This window comes from Meles meles, chromosome 10 (assembly GCF_922984935.1).
Source record: "Meles meles chromosome 10, mMelMel3.1 paternal haplotype, whole genome shotgun sequence".
Lineage (NCBI taxonomy): Eukaryota > Metazoa > Chordata > Mammalia > Carnivora > Mustelidae > Meles > Meles meles.
This window is the reverse complement of record NC_060075.1, coordinates 41486281-41510933: the sequence shown is the minus strand read 5'-3', so window position 1 is coordinate 41510933 and position 24653 is coordinate 41486281. Positions and strand designations below refer to the sequence as shown.

At 42.5% G+C, this 24653-nt stretch overlaps 1 protein-coding gene across 7 annotated transcripts in view; it reads right to left on the bottom strand.

Moving 5' to 3' along the window:
- Positions 1-24653, bottom strand: part of ELMO1 (engulfment and cell motility 1) — a 533506-nt gene that overhangs the window by 265846 nt on the left and 243007 nt on the right. For all 7 annotated transcript variants that reach the window (XM_046020713.1, XM_046020712.1, XM_046020719.1 and 4 more), the window contains one exon: positions 5534-5638. In XM_046020713.1, the coding sequence (XP_045876669.1) occupies positions 5534-5638 (105 nt within the window). The remainder of the gene's footprint in view (positions 1-5533; positions 5639-24653) is intronic.

Here is a 24653-nt window from a genome sequence, read left to right as displayed (position 1 = left end):
TTTAAATAACATCATTTGAGTCTCAGGCACATATCCGGTAATATGGTAACGTAGAGGAAAAAGGCAGCCTAGGTTTTCAGAGGATTTACAATTTAACAAAGACAATGAGACACAGTTTACAAAGTCTGTCGTTCAATGGAAAGAGAAGGGACCATCTCTCTTACTTTTAGGAATGACTTCCTGATTATGCTAGATTTAGGAAGACGTAAGTAAATACCAACACTTCCTTGATGGCATCATCAACTCTCCGTGTCTTCTAATCATGTGTCTTGGACTCCGTCCTCTTTCCCTCCATTTCAAGAACAGCACTATTATGTTCATCACACTCCAAGCCCAGAGCCAGGAAGCTGGAGACTGACTGGAAGGAGGCTGAGATTGGAAGGCCAAAGACCTAAGTTCAGGTTCTGCTTGTCTACTGGCTATTTGACCTAATGGAACTCTCCACACCCCTCTAGATCCCAGTTACTGAGTCTACAAAATGGTGATGACAGTGCTTCTCTCAAGGATTTTCTTCAAGTCTGAGCTAACTTATGCAACATGTCTCATATGCTACCCAAACCCCTCTAGGTACACATTTTCTCGGATCAAACATGGGATGACAAATGGGACCATAAAGACTGAACTGCATCCTGAAACCACTCTTTCTTTTAGTTGGAGCATGTCTTAAGTATTTTTTATGATCTTACTTCTTCCTCAGACCTGGCTACCGTGCATTTTGGAGACCAGAGATTTCCACGTTATTACTTCCTGCTTTGTGGCTCAATCTTGACTCCCACAACAGCCAGCATGACTCTTGAACCAAATGTAAAACCAAGTCATTTCGGGTTTTTCAGCAGCTCCCAATGAATAATTAAATACAACAAGAATACACGTTATTAGTCCAAAGGTTTTATTTCCAGTGGAGTCGCTAATCTTCTTTTTTCCAACGTATTAAAGAACTGCCACTCCAGGGAGGGAAAAAGAGCAAAACAAAAAAAGCAAACAAAAACAAAACATGTAACACACTCAGTTCTGTACCATTATCCTGCCTGTGAAATAATGACAGCAGGCTCAAGGGAACGAGCCAAGTGCCACCCTCCACCTCTCACAGAGAGCGCTTTGGTGGGGAGAGCTGGGGAGTGAAGCATTTCCAGAAAAAATGAAACCAATTATGCCCAGAGTAAATAAGACCCAGAAGTCTGAAATCATGCTATGCCTCCAGATTTTACTCCAGGCATAGTGGGATGCTCAGATTTGCAATTCTTCCTCGTGTTCTGGGCCTGTCCATGTGTAGGGAAATTCAATTACATCCAGTGCTTTCATTACTACCCAGTTACAGAGTACATTTAAATAACACATAAGAAAAGTTAATAACTGCTGGTTATTAACTCATGTTGCAAAAAATATATACCTTTATGTAGTTGTTAAAAGGAAAAATGATAGGAATTAATCCTTGGCAAGAGGCCATTTAGATAAAAACTAAAGAAAGTCTCTAATCAATTAACAAGAAATTATTAAAATCTACGATATACCAGGTACCACAAGAGGGAGGCTTATGGGCCAGGGGTAGTTCCCAAAGGGTTCTGAACTCTGTTTAGAAAGATCATTCTAGAAGCTGGCATGGAAGGTGAGTATGAAGATACAAGACTTCAGCAGGGAGCCAGTAAGACAAAACGGCAATAATCTACTTGAACAGATTAAAGGTAATGATCAAGGTTAAGGACATGTCATTAATGACATGACCATCCTTGTATTCACTCAAGCCAGTCATCTCTCTCTTCCTCAGAGAGAGCCCAGTTTATTTCAGTTCCAAGATAATTCATTCAAACTGCTTCTCCCCAGTGCCCTAAACACTACCTTAGTTCCATTTCTCCTTAAGTTCCCCAATTTTTATTTTTGTCTCATCTTGATTTTTTCACATTTGTTTTCTGGCAGGAAAATGATTTTTCTAAAATTAACTCCCATCATCTTTACTTAAAACACTTCCAAAATTCTTCAATGCCTTGAGGTTAAAGTCCAAACAGCTTCACAGGGCCGCTAGGGTCCCTAATGAACCAGCCCATATCTGCCTCAAGCCAAGATCATATTCAGCACTCCCCCGTTTTAGCCACACTATACTATTTTTGGTTCCCTAAAAAAGGCACACACCTTTATACACTTGTTTGCATGTCTCCCTCCACCTGGATTACTCTCCCACGTCCCCTTCCCTTCACTTGATTATCTAGCAATATCCAGTAGATCTTAGTGTAGATGCCACTTCCTCCAGGAAATTTTCCAGACCTGATTCCCACATATGTGTTGGTGACTCTCCCTTGTGTCCCCAGTATCCTCCCTGCGCCACCACCACCCGATCAAAATACATTCCAAGTGGCTTGGAAAGTGCCTGGTATTTATCTCTTCACCCCTCTTTTCCATCTCTAGACAGTAAACTCCTCAAGGACAGGACTCACGAGTGACTTGATTCTTGGGGAATCGCCATCACCTAGCTCCCTGCTGGGCATCTGATAGTGACTCAGAAAACACGTGCAGCCTGAGGCACTGAGAAGAGACAAGGTCTACAGTGGAGTTCTTGGGATGGCAGAGCGAGAGAAAGCCTCCAGGGAGACTAAGAGAAATGGACAAAAAGAGAACCACGACAGGACTGGCTTCAGGCAAAACAAAACAAAACAAACTGGTCAATGGCAAACAGTGTTCAGTGTCAGAGGAAAGGCAGATGAGACAAACGTGGGGGGGGGGGAGTGGGGGCGGGGTGCTGTTCTCCATTTGGCGGGAGAACAGCTCCTGGAAAGTGATGAGTGGAAGCCTTGGTATGCGGTTATTGAAAAGTGAGTGGCAGATTAATGAACATAGGGCAAGAAGACAATTCGGAAAAGTACAAATACACGGTGTTTGAAGGAAGAGGATAGCTGGAGGGGGGTGTCGGGGCAAAGAGGAAATATCTGTGTGTGCTTGTGTGCAGGTGTGTATGTGTGTGTTACAATTCCTTTTAAAGATCTCAACTACTGTGACTGGCAAAGTGGCGGGTGAGACCATATTCAGGTACAGAATAAGCGTTTATTGAATGAAAGATCTAAGTAACAAATGAATAACTGCATTCAGGCAGGAAATTTATCTGGTAAAAACAAAGCAAATTTCATCAATATAAAGTTATTCTAAAAAGGAACCCAACTTTACGTTTCAGAAGAGACCACTCAGCTCATAGTTCAAAATTTAATTAGCTGTCTGAGATGACGGTTTCCACCGTCTGTACCGTTTCACTATTACTGGGATAACTGTTTCCAGAGTCATCTCAAAACTTCCTTGCAGAAGGCCTCAGACTTTGTATGTGGTCCTCTAACCCCAACTGTTCATGTAAATAGCTTTGGCTTTCCATCCAGGAGTTAATGTCCCAAAGTCAGATGGGACACAGAATACATCAGGACACTGACACTTTTGAGAAAATAACAGACATTTCAGTTATAGATGCAGAGATATAGATAGGATCACATATAGATACTATCTAATCAGCAAAGAAAAGGGCATGTGAAAAAAATAATAAAAAAGAAAAGGGCAGGTGGACAAAAAGGGCCACATTTTTCTTTACAAATAGTTTTTTTTTAAGATTTTATTTGTTTATTTATTTCTCAGAGAGAGAGAGAGAGCACAAGCAGGCAGAGTCAGAGAGAGAAGCAGGCTCCCCACTGAACAAGGAGCCCGATGCGGGACTCGATCCCAGGACCCTGGGATCATGACCTGAGCGGAAGGCAGCAGCTTAATCGACTGAGCCACCCAGGCGTCCCTACAAGTAGTTTTTTTTTCAAGTTTCTATCAGATGTCAAGCTCTTTCAGGTGGCCATGTATTTACTTATGACAGTTTAGAGAATGCATTGAGGAAAATGGGTTCCAAATGTTAAATTACTTTTCATGAGACATATGCTTCTTATACAATTAACAATATATTCAGCATCAATAAGCTCTAATTTTGGAAACCTTCATCCACAAACATTAATCAGTTAGTGCTAAATTCAATTTCTATTTGGCTTCTTCTTTTCACACTCAACCCTCCAAGGCTATATATGATAAGGTATCTCAACAATATTAATTTACTTACTGTGAGAGCAGATTATATTCCTAGAAAAAAAATCTGTGCAATAAATATACATGCATATAAGCCAAATTAAACTTTCATGAAAAAATAATTTTCTTATGAAAGACTGCATTTCTGACCAAGCACCTGATCTTCTACTGTCCGCAGGAATGCACAAAATCCTTTACATAATCAAATTACAAATAATATTTCAGTATAAATCAAAGCTTGTCATACTGCATATATAGAAAAACACATGAAGTTAAAATATAGTGCCTACAGGGAACTGAGAAATCTGGCATGACTTTTTTCAAGGGGGCCACTGCTGGGTAGAACAATCTTTCATGTGTAGAGTGTCCCATAATTCTAGGCTTTGGCTGTCAGTACCCCACTGGCATGGTGACAACAAAACCTACCCACACATTATCCAAATGCCTCCTAGGGAAGTACTGCTTCCTTTTTTGGAGAAGAAACTTTAGCCTAGACAAAAGGAATTGCTCACATTTACATCACTAGACCATGATGGTGCCCGGTCTTGAACCCTGGTCTCCAGAAAGCCAGTGCAGCCAAGGGGATCTAACAGAGAATATCAGTGTAATAGACTCATCTTCTAGTCTGAGCCTTACTCTTGCTGCATTAGGCAATTCATTCATCAAGTATTCTCTAAGCTGAGGGCTAGTCATCACTTCAACCACTCACAATTCCCTTGTCCATTTATTCATACCCTCCTCCATCTCAATCTTGGATGATATACCTCAACCCTACTGAATACGGGCCCCTCTCCTTGAAGACAAGGTAGGAGTCAGCACAAATCCAGGGCCTCCAGTGGAGCAGCCCTATGTCACCATCCCTAGGCTCCTGGAGTTCACACTTGGTCCTTTCCACACCTGTCTTGCCCACTCAACAGGGGGCGTCTTCCTTCTGGTTTCCTTCTGCCCCACCCACAAAGGAGTCTGTCTCTCTCCATCGTGGGAGTTTCACTACTTCGCTACAAATTATGAGAAAGGCATTTCTCTTTCCTCCCCATCTCTCCCATTCTTCTCTTTCTTTGTGTTTATCTTATCACATCTCTGGCATTGGACTGAACAGCAGGAGAACCAGAGAGAACCCTCGGTCTCTTTTCCACCAAGTGGAATAAGCCTCAGGGGTCTCCACTAATGCTGGGATTGTGCAGGTTTGGGGTGGATAGTTCATCCTCCTTCCTTGCTACTTAAGTCTGAGAGTTTTTGTCATAATCCATTATTCAACTATAGATAAGACATTTTCTGGTATCTGTTGTGTTTTTTTAATATCATCACATGAGAAAATTTAAGTCAAAAATCTTGATTTCAAGTGTCCCTCTTGATTTAATTTTGACATTTATTTTACAGAATGGGGAAAGTCACAACTCTGGAGCCACTCATCTCAGAGTAATCCCTCCATATCTGTAAGTTAGAAATTCAAATTCAATAGGAAACCTACACCAGCTTCGAGACACTTCATGCTTACCCGGATGTAGGCATCCTGGTGGTGCTTGGCGAAGTAGAGCATGTTGTCCAGGGCTAACATCCCAGGAGGCGTCTGGGTGAAGTCCATGGCGGGATTGACATGATTCTGTGACGAAAACAAAATGTTTGATCAGGTTAATTCTCTTTCCAGCTCCAAATAATCAAGGAGCATGATTTTCTCTCTCCATGTGAACCTTCTGGGGTGCTGGTGGGGGCTTCTTTCTATAGGTGCAGATTTCCAATCTGGGGTTAGGAAACTCAACTGAAGAGTGAAATATAGGATTATTCCTAGACATAGGGCCCTGTGGGGAAAAGAAAAAAGATGTAAAAACTGCCCTTCAGGGAGCTGTGTGGTTAGTGGAACCAACAGCACTCGGGGCGGAAGATCTGGGATGAGGCCACATCTCTGGCATTCATCCTTCTGCACTTTAACTTCCTCATCCTCATGAGTCAGGGATAAGGACGGCCAGACCCGCCCATGGACTTCATGACCTATCCAGGCTTACACCATCTGCCGACCTCCGAGGACAGACACTTGATACAATTCAGGAGTGTACACGGTCCTGACATCAGCCTACTGCCAGGCAGTGTTCTGGCTTTGGGGTCACTACACACAGGGCTGAGAGCCACAGAGACAAAATAATAGCTACAAACAAGCCCAGCAAATTCTCCATATTCAAGATCATTCATTAAAACCACAAGATGGCTGCTCAGAGCTGCGAACCGCTCTCCACCATTAATCATTAAAAATGATCACCAAGGGGCACCTGGGTGGCTCAGTGGGTTAAGCCTCTGCCTTCGGCTCAGGTCATGATCTCAGGTCCTAGGATCGAGCCCTGCATCGGGCTCTCTGCTCAACAGGGAGCCTGCTTCCTCCTCTCTCTCTGCTTGCCTCTCTGCCTACTTGTGATCTCTCTGTCAAATAAATAAATAAAATCTTTAAAAAAAAAAAAAAGATCACCAAGATCTGTCCCGAAAATTCAAATCTAAATGGTAAATGATTTAAGTCTTTTTTTTTTTTTTTGCTGAAAAAGAAACGTTAAAGAGATAATAAAGAAAACTGCTTTTGCCTCATAGCCCAGGTGATTTGTATGCAGCTACATTATTTTTGTTTTGTTCCTGAATATGTCTTAATAAAAACGCTGAATCTCTGATTTACCAGGGAAATTTGGGTTCACTGCGATTTTTTCTAATTCAAGTACAGGGAGGCCTTCTTGTTCACTTGTTCAAGGTTCAAACAACTGACACTTTTCTACATTATTGAAGCATACTTAAACTGTCTTTTCCATTCTGCTTTGAAAAAGAAATTATGAGATAATAAAGGACATCTACAATTATACGACTACTGGCCCATTTCAGTTTCAAGAGCTTCTCTGTCCATATCTCTGTATCAAGTTGGGTCAGTGCAGTGACTTCAATATTTTATTTTAGCATTTTATTCTGATTAATTTAAGATGTTGGAAAGATTTGGGGCACCTGGGTGGCTCAGTCAGTTAAGTGTCTGCCTTTGGCTCCAGTCATGACCCTGGGGTCCTGGGATCAGGCCCTATATCGGGCTCCCTGCTCTGCAGGGGAGCCTGCTGCTCCCTCTGCCTGCTGCTCCCCCTGCTTGTGCTCTCTCTTTCTCTCTCAAATAAATAAATAAGATCTTTAAAAAAAAGATGTTGGAAAGATCTTTTTCCTAACCCAAGTTAGGATAAGAAAGGTATATCTCTTAAATCGAATTATAACAAAAATGAAAATCACTGGGCAGATCAAATGTAGTGGGGTTCAGCCTTCATCTGATACTCACTGGAGTAAGAGGGTCAGGCTTGAATTCAAGAACAAGGGGATCAAAAGGCTGGAAATAAATGACCAGAGATTCTGTCTAAAAAGTTAACTTGTAAAGAAAGGTTTCAGGACAGCTTTCGCTCTTTAGAAGAGAAGAGTGGAATTCCTCCATTATACCTAAGTTGATTCTTTTGTCTTTGATATGCTAGATTTTAACATTTTAAAGTCACATTTTACAAGTTGGTATTTGCTAAGTACTTCCTGAGGGCCGGCACACGCCGCTGCTTTACACGCATTCTCTAATAATAACGAGGCGCTGGACATTATTGCTATTGTCCCCGGTTTTATGGATGGGAAACTGCCACTAGGATGAGACAAGAAGCTCGCCCGGGGCCTCCCAGCGTGGATTTGGCAGAGCAGGCAATGGCTTGTTTGGACAATATGTCTCAGCATGCTTTTGTTCCTACATTGTTCCCTACCCCCGGCTTATAAGTCGAATGCATTTATTTTGGTACTGCTAGTGCGCAGACTTCACATAGCCTGAGAAAAGTGTATTTGAGAAAAATCCAGGCTAATCAATATTAGCTGCTACGAACACAGCCCAGCCAACAATGGAGAGTGTGCCAGATGTAAGCGAGAAAAACATGACATTTACTTCAGACCTATTTCTAGCATTGGCCTGAGTCCATTCCCAAAATAGACACACCAAAAGGAAATCAAATGACAAAAAATTAGTTCCTCCGAATCCAGTTCGAATAACCCCGCAGAGTTCTGTCAGGGAAGCTGACCAGGCAGCAGGTCCCCACAGCTCAAGAGTCATCTGTCTTGTGCCCACTGGGCTCCCAGGATCCACGCGGAGCCTCCTATCAGACATCCCCCTCCTTGGGCACACATGGAGGGTATCATATAGGGTCTTGCTGCTCTCAGGAGGTCTCACGGTTAAGAAATCACGTGATTTATTTTCAGGATTCTTTTAAAGAGACCGACAGCTCTTTGGCAAATAGTCCTGATACAGTAAGTCCTGCTCCTCGTCAGGCATTTTATAAAGTGCCTTGCATAAGCCAACGCTTAATTCTCATAAAACTCCCACTACGTAGGAGTTATCATCTTGCTCCAAAAGACAAGGAACCGGGCTGGGTAGCTGGGGAGCTTGCCTAAAGTTGCAGAGTCCAGGATGAGGCAGAGCCCGAATCTGAACTCAGAGCTCGGGCTTTTAACCAGGACTTTAGTGCTGAGTCATTGGTCTCCTGGACACTGCTGGGAATTTCCCAAAGATGACCAAGGCAGGCCCTCATCAGCTGTGGTTCTGCTCAACCAACGTCATCTGCTCTGGCAACATGGGTCTGCAATCCATCCCTTTTAATAAAAGCTGTAATTTCTCCATCTCCCAGACATAACAGACCCAAGGCGCTCTCGTGTTCAATAAACCATGCCCTATTGTCTCCAACAAGCAGGCTCTTACTGAACAGAAGCCAATTAGAAAATTGTCTTTGATTTCCTATGACTTGTCTTAAATTATAAAGCATCACTGCATTTTAGATGAAAAAAAATTATTTTGTATTTGTGGGGGAACTATGCACAGTCTCCCTCTTCCTCTCTTTTAACTTCAGGTTTCATTTTCCCAGTCTGGCTCTCCTTGAAATGCTTGTTCCCTCTTTCTGTTTTGATTTTAATAGTCAGTGAAATGATTTTACAACCGCAGATTTTGATAATGAAAAAAAAAAGTATACAAATTACATGCCGAAACATTTGAAAGCTTTCTATGCTGTGACAAAAATACTCTGAGAATCCAGCAAGGCCAACAGCTTCCCTACTCCTTATTTATGAGATGCTCTGGATACAGATTTATTTTCTTTTCTTGTTCCATGTGATTTTTTTCCACCTGTCTTGAAATGGAAGCTGCAAGAGCTTTGATGAATAGCTTGAAATTTTCCCTTGTTTTACTGCAAAGCCTGTGTACCCCTGCACATCCTTCTGAGATGCCATTGGTTAGTGCCCATAGAAGCGCCACTCCGTGAATCACATCAGACAGCTCTGGGCCCCCAGAGAAGGGGATAGAGTCTGCCTCCCTTTCCAAAGCACCGGGCTTTATCACTTTGGGAAAAATGGTACCAAGCCATTGAAGAATGTACAGTTTATTTTATAGTGAACATTTGGGGGGGGGGGTGTTTGGGTATACAGTTCCCAGAGATCTGCTTCTCTTCTGTTGCCCACATGCTAGCTTTTTAGCTGAGTTACTTCAATCACACATCCAAGGAAAGATTCAAGGCCCGAGACGGAGAAGCTTACAACCTGTTCGAGGCCATACACCAAGGCCACTGGTCAGCTGGGATGGCCTTCAGATATTAGCTAGGCTGGCAGCCTTACTTTATAGATGAGAAAACAGTACACCGGTAGAGAGCAATGATGCTCGAACTGGAGCAGCCATTTAAATCTCCCAGAGCGCTTGTTAAAACACCATGTCCTGGTCTCACCCCATAGTCTCTGATTCAGAAGGGTTGTAATGGCTCTGAGACTCTGAATCTCCAACTAATTCCCAAGTGATGTGGATGCTGCTGGATGGGGACCATCCTTGGAGCCCCACTGGTGGCTGAAAGGCTCATTTCAAATAACACAAGCAATAGCAGAATTAAGATCTAGAATCCAGACCCACTGCTTCCTCAAATCCCATGCCGCTTCTGCTAAAGCACACTGTGAATCCACTGGTTCCAACACACAAATGCATTTTAAATATATTCACTGTTTGTCTGCTTTGGGCTTTGGGCTTCTCATTGAGAAAACAGACTCCTTGATACAGAAAAAAAAAAAGTAATTTTAATTTAGAACCCTCTCACTTCTTCTATTGCTCAAATTTCCGACGAAAATAAGATGTATTAGTACCTCTACTACACTCCTCAGGGAAGGTAGGAAACTGTCATCAGTCAATATTTTCTACTCCTGAATGCTTCCTGGTTAGGAAAGCAGGGCCAGCACTAGCCTGAATGATTTTTAAATGATCTGTGTTTTTCAATTACCAATGCCATGCTAGTCCTTCATTAGTGTGGTTAATAAAGAGATGATTACAATAATGCTTGCCAGATGGCATATTGTGGGGAAAGCCTTTGAGAATTTAGGAGTTAATATTTGTGCTATACGAGTGTCTACATTTGCTGCACAAATATAGCATTAAAAGCAACCTTTAAAACAAATCACAATGAGTGAATATTCAGTCCACGGAAAGCCCTCTCAAGATATTTCATGAGGCTGGTAGTTTAAGGTCAGGTTCTCCAAGGGGAGGCAGTGTTCCGTTGGTACAGTAGACCACTTGGGAGCTCTGTCATACTACATATACCTCCCACTCCTCACCTCCCACCCAGGAGAAAGGACTACGTGGGCATTTCAACAGGCTCCTTTGAGGTGCAGTTATCAACCTTGGATGTACCTGAAAATCCCCTGGGGAGCTTTGAAAAAATCCTGAAGTCCAGGCTGTACCCCAAATATGTTCAATGAGAAACTGTGGGTAGGAAGCAAGCAACTGGACTTTTAAAGCTCCCCAGATGATCCGATGTCTAGCCACAGTTGAGAACATGTTCCTAAATCAGTGGGTCTCGAATCTCGAGAGCGAACAGAATCTCCTAGGGGCTCTGTTCCAACAGATCATTGCCCCTTCCCCACTCTGGTTCGGATTCAGTAGATCTGGAGGCCTGAGAATGTGCATTCATACAAATTCCCAGGTGCTGCTGAAGGTTGCTGGGCCATACTTTGAGAACCACTGCTCTAATGCACAGTAATCCAATGTGAGAGTGTGTTAGGGACTTACATCACCAGCCAAGGGAGTTGGAACCTTGATTCCCTGTACAAGGGTTTGGTTATGCAGTAACTCTTAATTAAAATGCCTGCTCTATTGGATATCCATCAACAGATGAATGGATAAAGAAGATTAGGTGTACACACACAATGGAATATTACTCAGCCATCCAAGAAATGAAATCTTATCACATGCAACGATGTGGATGGAACTAGAAGATACTACGTTAAGTGAAGTAAGTCAGTCAGAGAAAGACAATTATCATAGGATTTCACTCGTATGCAGAATTTAAGAAACAAAACAGAGGATCATAGGGGAAGGGAGGAAAAAATAAAACAAGATGAAATCGGAAAGGGAGACAAACCATTAGAAACTCTTAACTATAGGAAACAAACTGAGGGTTGCTGGAGGAAGGGGGTAATTGGGTGACCGGCATTAAGGAAAGCATCTGATGTTATGAGCACTGGGTATTATACACAAATGCTGAATCACTGAGCTCTATCTCTGAAACTAATAATACACCAAAAATTAATTACCTGAATTTAAATAAAATAAAATAAAATAAAATAAAATAAAAAAGAACTGTTTGAATTAGGCTCAGATTTCCACAGGGTCTAGGTTAGGACTTGAAATGAAAAAGAAAAGAATTGTGTCAAAAAGAAATGTCAAAATCTCATGCAGCTGATGTTTAACTAAATACGTACAAAACATAAAACCACGGTGATAATCATCTGTTACTCAAGAAGAAAGAAAGAAAGCAGCAGCAGCAGCAGCCTGCTCTAGGTGGGCTATGCAGCCTCAGCACTCTGTCACTGGCTACTTTGCACATTTATATAAGGAGGCTCTCGATAGCATTCGACTTTGTGATCCCCAACACAGACCAACGTTCCAAAGAGTCCCAGAAGCAGCTTCCAGAAATCTTTGGATTCTGGCCCTGATCTCTCTCCATTAAATTCAATAAAAATCAACAGTTTGGATGAATCCAGAGAAGGCACCCTATCAAATCTTCCCTACAAATGGGCAAGATGGCGAATATGCTGAGAAGCAGGAAAAAAAAAAGTCTGTGACCAGCTGGGACTGGTCCTGGTGGGCATCATGCCAGGCACTCCAAATGTGGGATTTCATTTAATCTTCCTGACTACCCAGCGAAGCGAGTGCTATGAATGAGATCAATGTTATTCATCTCTTCCTACAGACGAGGGTCGGAACCCCTCACTCATGCACGATCATGGCTAGTAAGTGGCAGAGTCACCACTTCCATTCTAGAGCTCTTTTTTTTCCTACTTAGGTTCAAAAGGTCTTTGGAGAATAGGAAGATGGGCCCCATTAGCAAGAAGTTTAATCAGAAAAATGTAAAGTCCTGTAAAAATTTTTTTAAAAATTCAGGCACACGTCTAGAGAATGAGGGAAATCTGGCTTATGAATAATTCATCAGAGCCCAGCTCCTCATCATTAAAATTTGATTCTTTTAGGTAAAAACACAAAAGATCTGCATGAAAGAAACACCCAGTAAGATGCTAATGGTAAAAGACAGTAGATTCTCAACCACCTCGGTTGCCCACCGTAGCTCCCTTTCAGGGACACCTGCTCTCTTCCTTGCCTGGCCTCTCTAATAAATTTGCTGGTCTTTGTCATTCTCTTCCCCCAACTGCTGCCTCCTGCCCTTCAACCTGGCTGCCTCCCCTGGTTTGGCAAGTCCACACTCATCATTTGGATAACGCCTCTGGCTTAACTGAGCTCTACGACCATCTGCAACCACCTACTGGCACTGAAGGGACCCCCACCCTGGAACTGTTTCGAAACCCAGGACAATTCCAGACCATGGACAGTATCAAGAACTAGGAGTCGGAGTTGAGAGCAAGTCCAAGAAGAATCCTGTTCACGTGGCAGTCAGAAGCCTCTGACATGCTGGGTTTCATTAAGAGGAGCACAGCAAGAAGAACAAAGGAGGTTCCACTGACTGGTCCCAAGTCAGGCCCCATCTGGACACAGTGCACAGTTCCAGCACGCACGGCGAGCCAGCTCCTGACACACAGGAAATCATGCACACAAAGGTGGCCAGAAAGAGGCATAAATGTCTGAACAGAAGGCGTAACGGAAAAGTTGGGGGGAGGGAAAAAACTAATTTGGTTATTTGGCCCAGGGAGAAAAGAAAGGGTTGTGTGGTTTGGTTTTGGAGCTGGGATGGGCGTTGTGTGTTGAACTACTCCTACTGTCTTGAGGCATCTGAAGGATGAATATTATTCTGTGCAGCTAAAAGAAAATAGGATTAGCTGAGAAGTTCCTGTCCTTAGTAATCCTGAGACGGGGGCGGGCGCCTAGGTGGCTTAGTCAGTTAGCATTTGCCTTGGGCTCTGGTCCTGGGATAGAACCCCACATTGCCTCAGGCTCCCTGCTCAGCAGGAAGTCTGGGGAGTCTGTTTCTCCCTCTCCCTCTGCAGCTCCCCACCCCCACCAGCTCGTGCTCACCTGCTCTCTCTCTCAAGTAAATAAATAAAATCTTAAAAAAAGGGGGGAAAAAAAAGAAAGAAAAAAGGACTGAGACAAGGATTGGCTATGCAGTAGGACCATGGAAATAATGAAAGGGCAGAGGATTGGAGCCATGACCTCTCCATGCCTCACAGCCCCTGGTTCATTCTTTTTTTTTTTTTTTTTAAAGATTTTATTTATTTATTTGACAGATAGAGATCACAAGTAGAGAGGCAGGCAGAGAGAGAGAGAGGAGGAAGCAGTCTCCCCGCCAAGGAGCCCGATGCAGGGCTCGATCCCGGACCCTGGGATCATGACCTGAGCGAAAGGCAGAGGCTTTAACCCACTGAGCCACCCAGGCGCCCCTACCCCTGGTTCATTCTTCCTCTCATCAAATAAGGTTGGCTCTCTACTCCTGCACAAGGCACATGGGGCCTGACATAATCAGTTTCACCAGGATGAATTTAACACAAAACGGTATTTGAATTACTATATCATACACCTGAAACTAATATAACACTGTATGTTCACTATACTAGAATTTAAAAAATAAATAATTTTAAGAGGCATTTTTAAAGGAATAAATAAATAAATAGTAATGGCTTTCAAAAAACTTCAGTCTCAAGAGTTATCGGAAGTCTTCACAATAATGCTTTGAAACACACATTACACGAACACACACACACACGCACACACACATTCATAAATAACTCCATGTGCGCACACAGTGGACAATCACATCAAAAATTCTGGATTTAAGGCAAATTTCCTTAGTTAAAAAATAACGTCCTTTTTAAAAATTACTCTTAAGAGGTCCAAAAAGGGCATGCAATTGCCATGTACACAATTCAGAAAAATCTGGGTTTCTTCTCACTTCATTAACCTGAGCAGGCAGAGTTGAGCCTTCCTGAATAAAAGGATAAACGTTGAGTAGTTTATTTGGAATGTTGATTCAACAGTCAACACAAAGAATTACCATAAAAACTCAATTAAAAAAAATGCCTTGAGAATAAATTTCCTTTAAAATGAAGCTGGTTATGGTTTAAAAAATAAAAGCCTCCATGAATAATGAAATAATGCTGTCAAGGTTTATAAAGATATCTGCAATTTTTCTATGGCGCTGAGCACACACGGGATTCTGCACAATCCAAGCACCACGGCTCGTGCTTGTGACTCGCCGCTGGTTCTTCCCACCTTGTTCAGGAGCCACTTATCTCCCCTCCCGTTACTTGGAACAGGACATGAACTAGCCGCAGCCATGCACGGCAGGTATCTCCGTCTCTCTTCATCACCCATGCCCAGCAAGAGCACAGGGTGAAGGTTGGCCAAAGGACATACAGCACGGGCCCCCTTGGCTCCAGAGCACGCCTAGCTCATGGGTCAGGAGGCCCAGACCTCAGACTCAGCACAGCTCTGCAAGTTCCTTTGGAAGGGAGCGCTTTGCCATGATGAATCCAAGAGCTGAAGAAGCTGCAGCTGCTACAGACAGATTCCCAGGAGGTCAAAGGGAGGCAGGGGCCCCTGTGTGGCCACCCTAGCCTCCTCCCGACCTGGTGCTGCATGGCCCTACGGCAGAGATGGGAACGGTGGGAACGGCACGGATGGTGGGAGCCAGCACAGCCCGCACTTAAAGGGTGCCGAGGGCTATTCTGAGCCTCAGGTTCCCACAGCCCAGAGGCCAGACTGAGTCCACCACTTACTTTCACACAGTTGTGTGTTGAAAGGAAAGTTTTTTTTTTTTAATCAAAAGAGGAATAATAATCTGTGACATGTGAAAATTACATGAAATTCACACTTCAATGCATAAAGCAAGCTTTATTGGAACACAGCCATGCTCATTTATTTACACATTTTGTGGCTGCTTCGGCATATGGTCTGCAAAGCCTGAAATATTTACTACCTGGCCCTTTGCAAAAAGAGCTTTGCCTTCCCCGATTCTATGCATTCTGTCCTCATGGTGACGCTTTGAGTTAAAAAAAAAAAAATCAGTCCCTCCTTCATATAAGTTAAAAAGCTCAACTAATGAATAAATGCTAATATTTTGTTCCCTGGACAACACCATAACCCCTTTGTAAATGCTCATAAATATTGTGATTATTTTAAAGATTCCCAAGGACAAATTCTGTTATGTTGAACAGAATGTTTTCAGGAGCTTTAGCTCCCGACTCCATGCCCCACCCTAGCGACTTTGGGCCCCTTCTCCCTTCCCTACTAAAGACAAACCTTGTGGAAGGCATTTAATACATTCGGGTGTAGAAGCCTGCTTGTAGTTTGGTATGTTAGGAACCTGCACTGTGGCTGGTAAGTGTTCTCCTTCCTTCCTTCAATGCAGCTCTTGTAAATGGCAAAGTCTGGCTTTTAAACTTGGAGACCATGAAAAATAAATAAATAAATAAAATGATAAAACAATTAATTAATTTGGAGACTATGGTCTCTTCTCCCCAACAGAGTAAACAGAATTGTTATATCTCTTTTAAAGATGATGAAACAGAAGTATAGTGAGCGTAAGTATCTTGCCATGTTCATACAAACATTTTGCTGGGATTTGAACCCAATAGTCCTGATCTCATGTTCTTAAGCAGTATTCTAAAAAGAGAAATGGGTAACCCACAATGGGGGAAAAAAAAAATCATCTGATAGAATATTACACAGCCTTTAAAAATCATGTTCATAGAGTACTTAGGTACCATAAGTGAAAAACACAGGAATTTAAAATGTATGTTATAGTCTGTGTAGAATTTCTATAGTAGCATGTGTTCCTTGGCAATGTGTATTTTATCTAAAGTATGCTATATATTTTTATCGCATATAGTATATATGTGTTAGCAATATCAAGATACAGACAGCATGTAAATGCTTTTAAAAACTGGAAAGAAATCTACCCAAGTATTAATAGCAATTATTTATAGCGGTGGGAAGGTGGGAGACTTTTTTTTTAACTGTCCACATATCTTTCTAATTTTCTCTAAAGAAAATGCATTGATTTTTACTTATATTTGATTAGAGGTGTGCCCATTGTTCTCTAGCAAAAGAAAACAGAAGTCATTTTGCAGAAGAACATGAGAAACAGTTTGAATTCTTATCCAGGACGCTGTTCTGAACACTTTGCTGAAGCCTTCCCTCTAAGTAGGAATCCCGCTATGCCAGAGGGACACATGGGCAGAAAGGCTCATCTCCACCTGCCCAGGTGAGTCCTGTGTAGGCAGGTGTGTGGCTGGATCCTACAGACAGCATTTCAGACACTGTGGGATGGGAAGGGTTTCATTCAGATGGAAGAAGCCCAGAACAGGTCCTTTCTGATCCAAATTCTCAGGCCCTAGGGCAAACTCAGGTCATGAGGCCTCATGAACTTGGGCCATTTCAGGGTGTTCGATCTGCCTGGCAGACCAGGGTACAGTCCTTTGGGCTTAAAGGGACCCCCCCCACACACACTCCACTCCTTTATTCTAACCTTTTAAACCAGTACCTCTTAGAGCCTGACAGTTCGCACCACACCTCACAGTCTGTGGGGGGACAACTGGGCAATCCTGGGCCAGTGTCAGGTGATGGCTTGTAAATGGTGTCAGTTGGACAACTATATAATCTTTTTTTTAAAAGATTTTATTTATTTATTTGACAGATCACAAGTAGGCAGAGAGGCAGGCGGTGGGGGGGCAGGAAGGAGACTCCCCGCTGAGCAGAGAGCCTGATGCGGGGCTCGATCCCAGGACCCTGGGATCATGACCTGAGCTGAAGGCAGAGGCTTTAACCCACTGAGCCACCCAGGCGCCCCCAAATATATGATCTTGATGGGACCTATCACCAGCTCGAAAGTTCTCTGTACTGTAAATGCTCAGGGTTTCCCAAACCTATTGTGTTGAACCACTGAAACAGCTGACACCCAACCATTTATGACCTACAAAAATGGAATTTCACATGGTTCAACCTAAGAACAATTGAGCTTAAATAGATGTACTCACCCCCCAGTGATGTTGAAAGTTATTGAAAGGAGATGCTTTCTAGAGAATAAATTGGAAGCAACTCCAAAGGGAATGAGCTAGAGCTGAGGATAAAAAGACCAGGGGATGTGTCACAGATCTGGTTTGAAAATCAGTACTGAAATTACTTTTTTAAATAAACTTTCAAAAGTACATCTTGTGACACACGGCCCTCTGCGATGAAATCAGCCAGTACCAAGGAGAAATCAGCTTCCCTCCTGGGTGCCACTCATCACAGCCAGTAGAACTGTGGGCAATCCTTTGGTTTGGTTTCACCCATATAAATCTGCCCATCTGGAGACAGAGTGACCGTGACTCTCTCATTCCTGAGAATGAGAATCTGAAAAATCAGAATTTGAGACCACTACCAACCAGAGAGGCAATAAACTCTGAAAGAGGATGAGAACTATTGGAAATGTTAGGTAAATAGCATGTGAATACCAAGTTGCCCCTAACCTTAGCAAACAGATTAGATGGAATTAAAAACTACTATGTTGGAAAAAAAAAAAAAAACCCTCTTGTTTGTCCTTGTCCTTGTGAACCTCCTGTGCGCTAGGAACCTTGGCCAGAAGCCCCCCTCCACACACACATGGGAGGTTCTAAAAGGTTCTCAGAGGGTTGAGGGCAAGAGAAACTGGAAAGGACTCCTGAAAGTCTAACTTATTTTTTGGTAGTTATTTTATAAACATTGACCTCCCATAATAACTGGGTGCTTTGGTAATTATGCTGCCCAGAGAAATAAGTTTAAAAACATATGTACAGCTTTAAACTGATCATGTTATCACAAAATGTATTTGTGAAGAAAATTTTACTTGAAATGTCCACAACCAGTTTCTTGAAGTACAAAAAAATACACAGGGAAACAACAACATCTGTACCATGACAGAACCAAGGAGAGGGGACAGACCGGGAACAGGGCTGGATGTCAAATGAACCTGTGATGTCTGGTTTTCTTACTAGACCCCTTTCCAAAATAAAGATGCTTGAAGAAAATAGAACCAAAGGTTAGTCGCTGTTAAATCTGTGTGCGTTTGTACACGAATGCCTTTCAGATTGTTATTTTTCTCTAATGAAAATATTCCATAATTAAAATTTAAATGCAGAAAGTCTACATTTTATTAATCTTATTTGACCTCAGCAAACTAAAGTAGGTTAATAACTTCAGGACTTTGCCCCTTAAATATTATAGAATAATACGACGTAAGATCAAAAGTAGTTATTGCCAGAAATGCAAATGGGTATTTCCTCTGCTACTACTTTCATACTGATTATGCTATCTTTCTCCTCGGCTGTAGGCTGACATGTAAAGGACAGAAATATATTTTCAACAACAAAGGAGGAAGGAAAATATTAAAGACGACCCTCAGAGATCAGGTTTCATATTACCTTTTCGTGAAATTCAGTAGTCTCCTCTGTTTCTCTTAGATAAGGAATATTAATAAGAACATTTCAATCCTCCACAAATGAACCTTTCTTGAACAGACTCAGTGTGTATAGGGGCAGTTTCTGTAAAACCATTCTGAACGTATTCCTATAAAATCCTCTCTTGGCTCCAAAAGAGCATGATTTCCTCTCCTATTTCCCATTTTCTAGTCAAGGATCATTTTCTTTTTCCTTCAGCACCCTGACGTGAAGGAGTTGTGCCGACTTCTCACGTGTCGAACAACACACAGAGGGGGCAAGCTGGGTCTGCCCATTCACAAAGTGCTCGTTTTTCATCTGGAAAGCTCACAGAGGTAGTACACCACCCTCAGCAGCCTTCTGTGTATGGGGTGGGAAGGGGAAAAAAAATCAAGGAAGAGCTCAAAGGAAGTACAGATGTCCCTGGCCCCAAAAGATCCCAGAAAAGCCCACCCCAGGAGTCCGGTGCTGGGAAAAAGACTACTTGGGTCTTGTGCCCACCCTACTCATGGGGCCTATAAATGGCCTCTGAATGCTCCACCTCACCTGGCTCCTCACATGTGGGAAAGACTCTAGTCCTTCAAGCCTGACAGGACTTCATCAGGAAAGATCCTGACTAACCAACCGCACAGGGCAAGACAAGCCCATGCCAGGGGCAGCAAGGCATGGGGATAAGCAGCCCAGGCTTGGAGAGTTAACCCCGGTTCCCATGCAATCTTCCATGTTAGCTGGTGTTCTTAAAAAAAAAAGGTCACCTTCCTAAAATCCACTTCTTCACCCATGACTGTATAGGTATCGCCTCTCTCATTGGCCTGCTGAGAAGCTCCAATGACATAACATATAGAAAGCACCTTGAACAGAGCAGAGCCTAGCAGCAAGTAAGCCCTGTCTGAGGGGTTCTGTCAGAGCTCTAAGTTAAGAAATCCTAGTCTGTATTCTAGGCCTGGTTGCCCTCAGGACATCAACTGACCTTGAGTTTTAGGCTTCAGCCATCGCTGATGTGAAGTCTGGCTCCCTCCCTGGTCACATGGTTCTGATTCCCTGGGCTCCTCTCAGCCCACACTTACTCGTGGATCTCCCCAGCACCGTGCTCACGAGGCCTCCTTCCCGACGCTGCAGAACCGTCTCCCCACCCCAGGATCGGACATCAACTAACTAAAGAATAAACAGTCCCCCAGGGATCCTGGAGGATATTCGACCTTCTCTGTCTTCCTGCATTCAAGCACGGAAATGTTCAGTCTCCCACTGGATGGTGACTTGTTCTATTTATAACGACTTCTGGCAAGGAATATTCAATAGCTTTTCTCATTTTTCACTCATTTGTACGTTCAGCAACATTTTACCTGACTTCCAGGTGCTAAGTTACATAAGGTAATGCAGCATTGTACTTGGGGTTTGCTGCCACTTCCAAACGGCTTGGGGCTACCAAATAAGGGATCCATGCACTGCTACAAGACATAGGAATTTTCTCTTCACTGATTTGTGCGTGTTTCACTGATCGACATTCACTGTGAAGGCTGCTGCTAAGGCATTCTGGAAAGCCCTGAAGTAGTCAAATAAATAGATATCCGGTTAAACATGATGTCATCACCCGCACCGTCCCCATACAGGGAACATCTGCTAATGGATAAGGAGGCAGACAGAGGAAAGGGAGAGAGGGTGAAAAATGGGACTGATGGAGGAAGGAGAGAGATAATCAAAGAATAATTGTGGGGGGAGCATCTGAACTAAGTGAATTTAACGTCTGATACTCCCTGAAGGACAAGGGTGTTAACTCCAGGGAAACTACACGCATGGATGAAAGTCTAGAAAGGCCCCTCCAAGCGGCGCCTGGGTGGCTCAGAGGGCTAAAGCTTCTGCCTTCAGCTCAGGTCATGATCCCAGGGTCCTGGGATCGAGCCCGCGTCGGGTTCTCTGCTCAGTGGGGAGCCTGCTTCCCCCTCTCTCTGTCCCTGCCTGCCTCTCTGCCTACTTGTGATCTCTGTCTGTCAAATAAACAAAATCTTAAAAAAAAAAAAAAAATAGAAAGCCCCCTCCTGGTGCTAAAGGAGTGAACACCAGCATCTGTCTCTGTGGACACCCTTGGACCCCAAGACTCCTCTCCTAGAAAAGCGCTCACGATTCTCTCTACAATTCCGGCCCTGGCTAGAATCCCACAATTCCTTACACAAGCCCAGTTCCAGCACCCGAAACTTTTTCATCCACACAAATGGAATCATTTTACTCACATCGTGAGAAACTCACGTCGGAACCACCAGATGAAGGCTAACTCATGCACAGCCTCGACAACCTACTTTTGTACCTGGTGAACATGCATCACCATGCTCTCGGGTTCCTGTGGCCCACTCATGGAGCACACTTGTCCATCTACAAATACACATCACGGTCACCGGCAATACCTCTGTTTCACCTGCGAGATTTAAACTTGACAAAGTAAAATTTTCAGAAAATTAAAAAGAGGACTCATAAAGATAGACTAACCAGGTGTCAAGATTTCCTCTGCTCAATAATAATTTCAGAAAATTAAAAAGAGGACTCATAAAGATAGACTAACCAGGTGTCAAGATTTCCTCTGCTCAATAATGAAAGCGGTAGGATGGTAAAGCTGGTTCAAAGAGCGTTGAGGGGGAAGGTTTGCAGGAAACTACAAAACTGTGCTACAGAGCAATTCAGCATTTGGGGTAAGCTTTCCTATTGGACAGTTCTACCAGCTAAACGCCTACACATCAGTGTAGCACAGCCCGGTGTCTGGGCTCTAACCATGTAAATAACAAGTCAAATATAAGGATGTTCGCCTAGAAGATTAAGTAGTCCTGAGCCGGGCCTATGATTATTATTACTATTTTGACTGCTCCAATATCACATTGAAAGGTTATGCTGTTCTACATTTTTGTCTAATTGCCAAGTTTTGAATAACTTTTCTCAGTAGTCTATACACTGTAACACTACACATTTCAAAGAAAGGAAAAAACAGCTATGACTTGCAATGAGCTGGATTGTAAACAGAGATTTTTGTTGTTGTTCCCTTTTTAATTGAAAGATCATCCTTAAATCTGACTTACGGGTTTGTAGATTTTTTAACCTACCACTTAAATATTTACACTTTTTCAAAATACCTGCCTCACCTCAGGTATTTTGAAAACAGACCGTGTCATCATTATTGTGAGCATACTAAGGAAGGGCAGGTTCACACTTTAGAATCTAAGTTATTTCAAAATCTTGAAGCTTAGCGCTTATGACTTGGGATTTTCCTTTATAAGCACTGTGAAAGTCCACAAGTTAGAGATACTTTTCATGTGATAGATTAATTCTCTTTTTAACTAATAGAGTTAAAATTAATATTACCATCTTCCATTAATTCTAAGATGCACTTTTTTTTTTCATATGGTAACAGTTCTAAATTTGGGTAGAATTTCACCATTAATGGCATCTTTGAATTGCTCTCGAGCAGACCTCAGTCACTAAGGAATTTTCTTTGCATGGGCATGGGTGAATACTAAAAACACCAGCATCACCAGAGCACAATTGGTCTCTGGTTCTGGAATACACCTTGAGACAAAGCTAGAATGGTCTTTAACCCCAAGCACCAAATGGCTGTGGGGAGTCCAGGAAGCTGGGGCGAACCAGGCCTCCTTCAATACATTTCCAGCCCAGTGAACATCAGAAGTGTGTTAACTCTGTCAAATTGCAGAAGGAAGGTGTCCTAAGAGCTCAGCATCAATAGCTTTTAATTCTTTTTTCAGATTCTTCTTAAACTGAATCACCTGGGTATCATTTAGTCTGGTAGGGCTCTTTCAATAAATAGAGTATTTTCTAAAATTCTAAAATAATGGAAATATTGAGTAACAGCTACTTAGGTCTTTTTTTTTTTAAGTTGTCCATAAAATGTGTGTCTACTAACCAATGGCATCTTGGACAGTGAAATACAAGCACAAAAATGTAGCTAGAACAGCAAGAAGATTTACCTATGAGATTTCTAGGTGACCTTATGTGAGTAGTTAAATATGGTCCATTAGTTTATTACCAGTACCAGGTAATAAACTACATTACAAACTCTCTCCAACTACACTGAAATTGATGGGAACCCATAAAGCACATCTAGCATAAAGAGCTACTTATACCCCATTAGGTCCTAGACACAACTGTCGCCAAACCAAAGACTAAAACATCCACAAAGAAAGTTGCCTCTGGAGAAGGGAAAAGGGAGGATGAAGGAAAGAGATGGAAGGAACGGTTTTTACCATTTTTTTTTACCTTCTGTAACTTTTTAATGTTGTACTACTGTCTATTCAATACATACGTAAAGTTAGAAAAGATTTTCTTAAAATAAAAACTTGTCATTTAGAAGAGCATATTTTCCCCACTTAGAACATACAGATTGTGCACGATGAGAGAAGCGGGAGTTAACAGAGCCTCCGATGACCATCTTGTAAGAAAATTCTCAAAGATGGAACGGAGTCTCTAGGACTCAGAGTGAGTACAATATCTAGAGGAAAAGAAAAAGCAATTCCATATGGAGAGTTTTAATTTTAGATGGCTTCTCTTGTCAGCTTCATTTCTATTTCTCCTCTCCTTTGAAATTCTGCGAAGGGTAGAAGGTGGAGAGAAAATTGTCTGTGCTTTCATTATTAAAAAAAAAAAAAGACGTCATTTCATACTGAAATCCTCTTCTGAGCCACTCAGGATATTTCCGAAAAGAAATTTACTCTCAATATCTAGGAAATGTTTTCTTAGTATTTCTTTTTACATAAGAAAGGCTTCATGAACCATTTCAATGCATGGCTCATTTTGTTTCCTCCCCACACCCCTATCCAAAATACCACATAGAAACCAGCCTATCATTCCCCCTATCCTTTCAGAGACTTATCAGCTAAGCTAAGAAAAGGTAAGATTTGGTGTGACATTTATGTAAATGGAGGAGCTAGTCTGCTATCAGGAGGTACTAACAGCCTTGACTGGGATTTTAGAGTCTACAGCAGCCAAAAAAAAACTCATCTCAGATGGAGGGCACATCACCAACAACACCAGAAATAGAATTCAAGTCAACTACTCAATTACCATCAGATCAGTGCCTGTACATGCTATGCCAAGAAAGAAAAAGGACATCTTAGGTACAATGCTGGAGCTAAATAAATAGGTTCTCTGTATGCATTTAGGTACCACATGCTTGATATAGCAGACAGAGGTTTTCACTGACTGTCTTCATTGCGCCCAAATTTCCCACAACTGGCAGAGGGCCCTTACTCATCTCCACAAGCTCCCAGCAGATTGGATTCTCCACCGCACAGCAAGAACACAGATCCTGCAACAATGAGAAAACTGAGCAAAACAGATCCACAACAGCCTTCTGTCATAGTAAACAACTTGCACAAGACTTGATTTTCATTCCAAGGAAATGTGAGATAGCATTTCCTGTATCTTAACTTCATCTCCTTAATAAAATGTCTCAAAGGAGTACATCATCTGCGACCATTCAGAATTTAAGGCAAAATCCTTTAACTGTAGAGATACACTTTTTGAAGTTCCATCTAGTGACTACAGTAATATCCCCCTATTCTCAGACCTGGCAGATACAGGTGCATGGGACAGTATCCCTTTCCTTCCCGTGCCCTACCTGTGGACCCCCTGTCACCATCTGTGGGTCCACGGAAAGAGATCACTAAGGGATTACAGGCCAATTCATGACAGTTCTCTTTGATGGAAGGAAGCAATGGAAT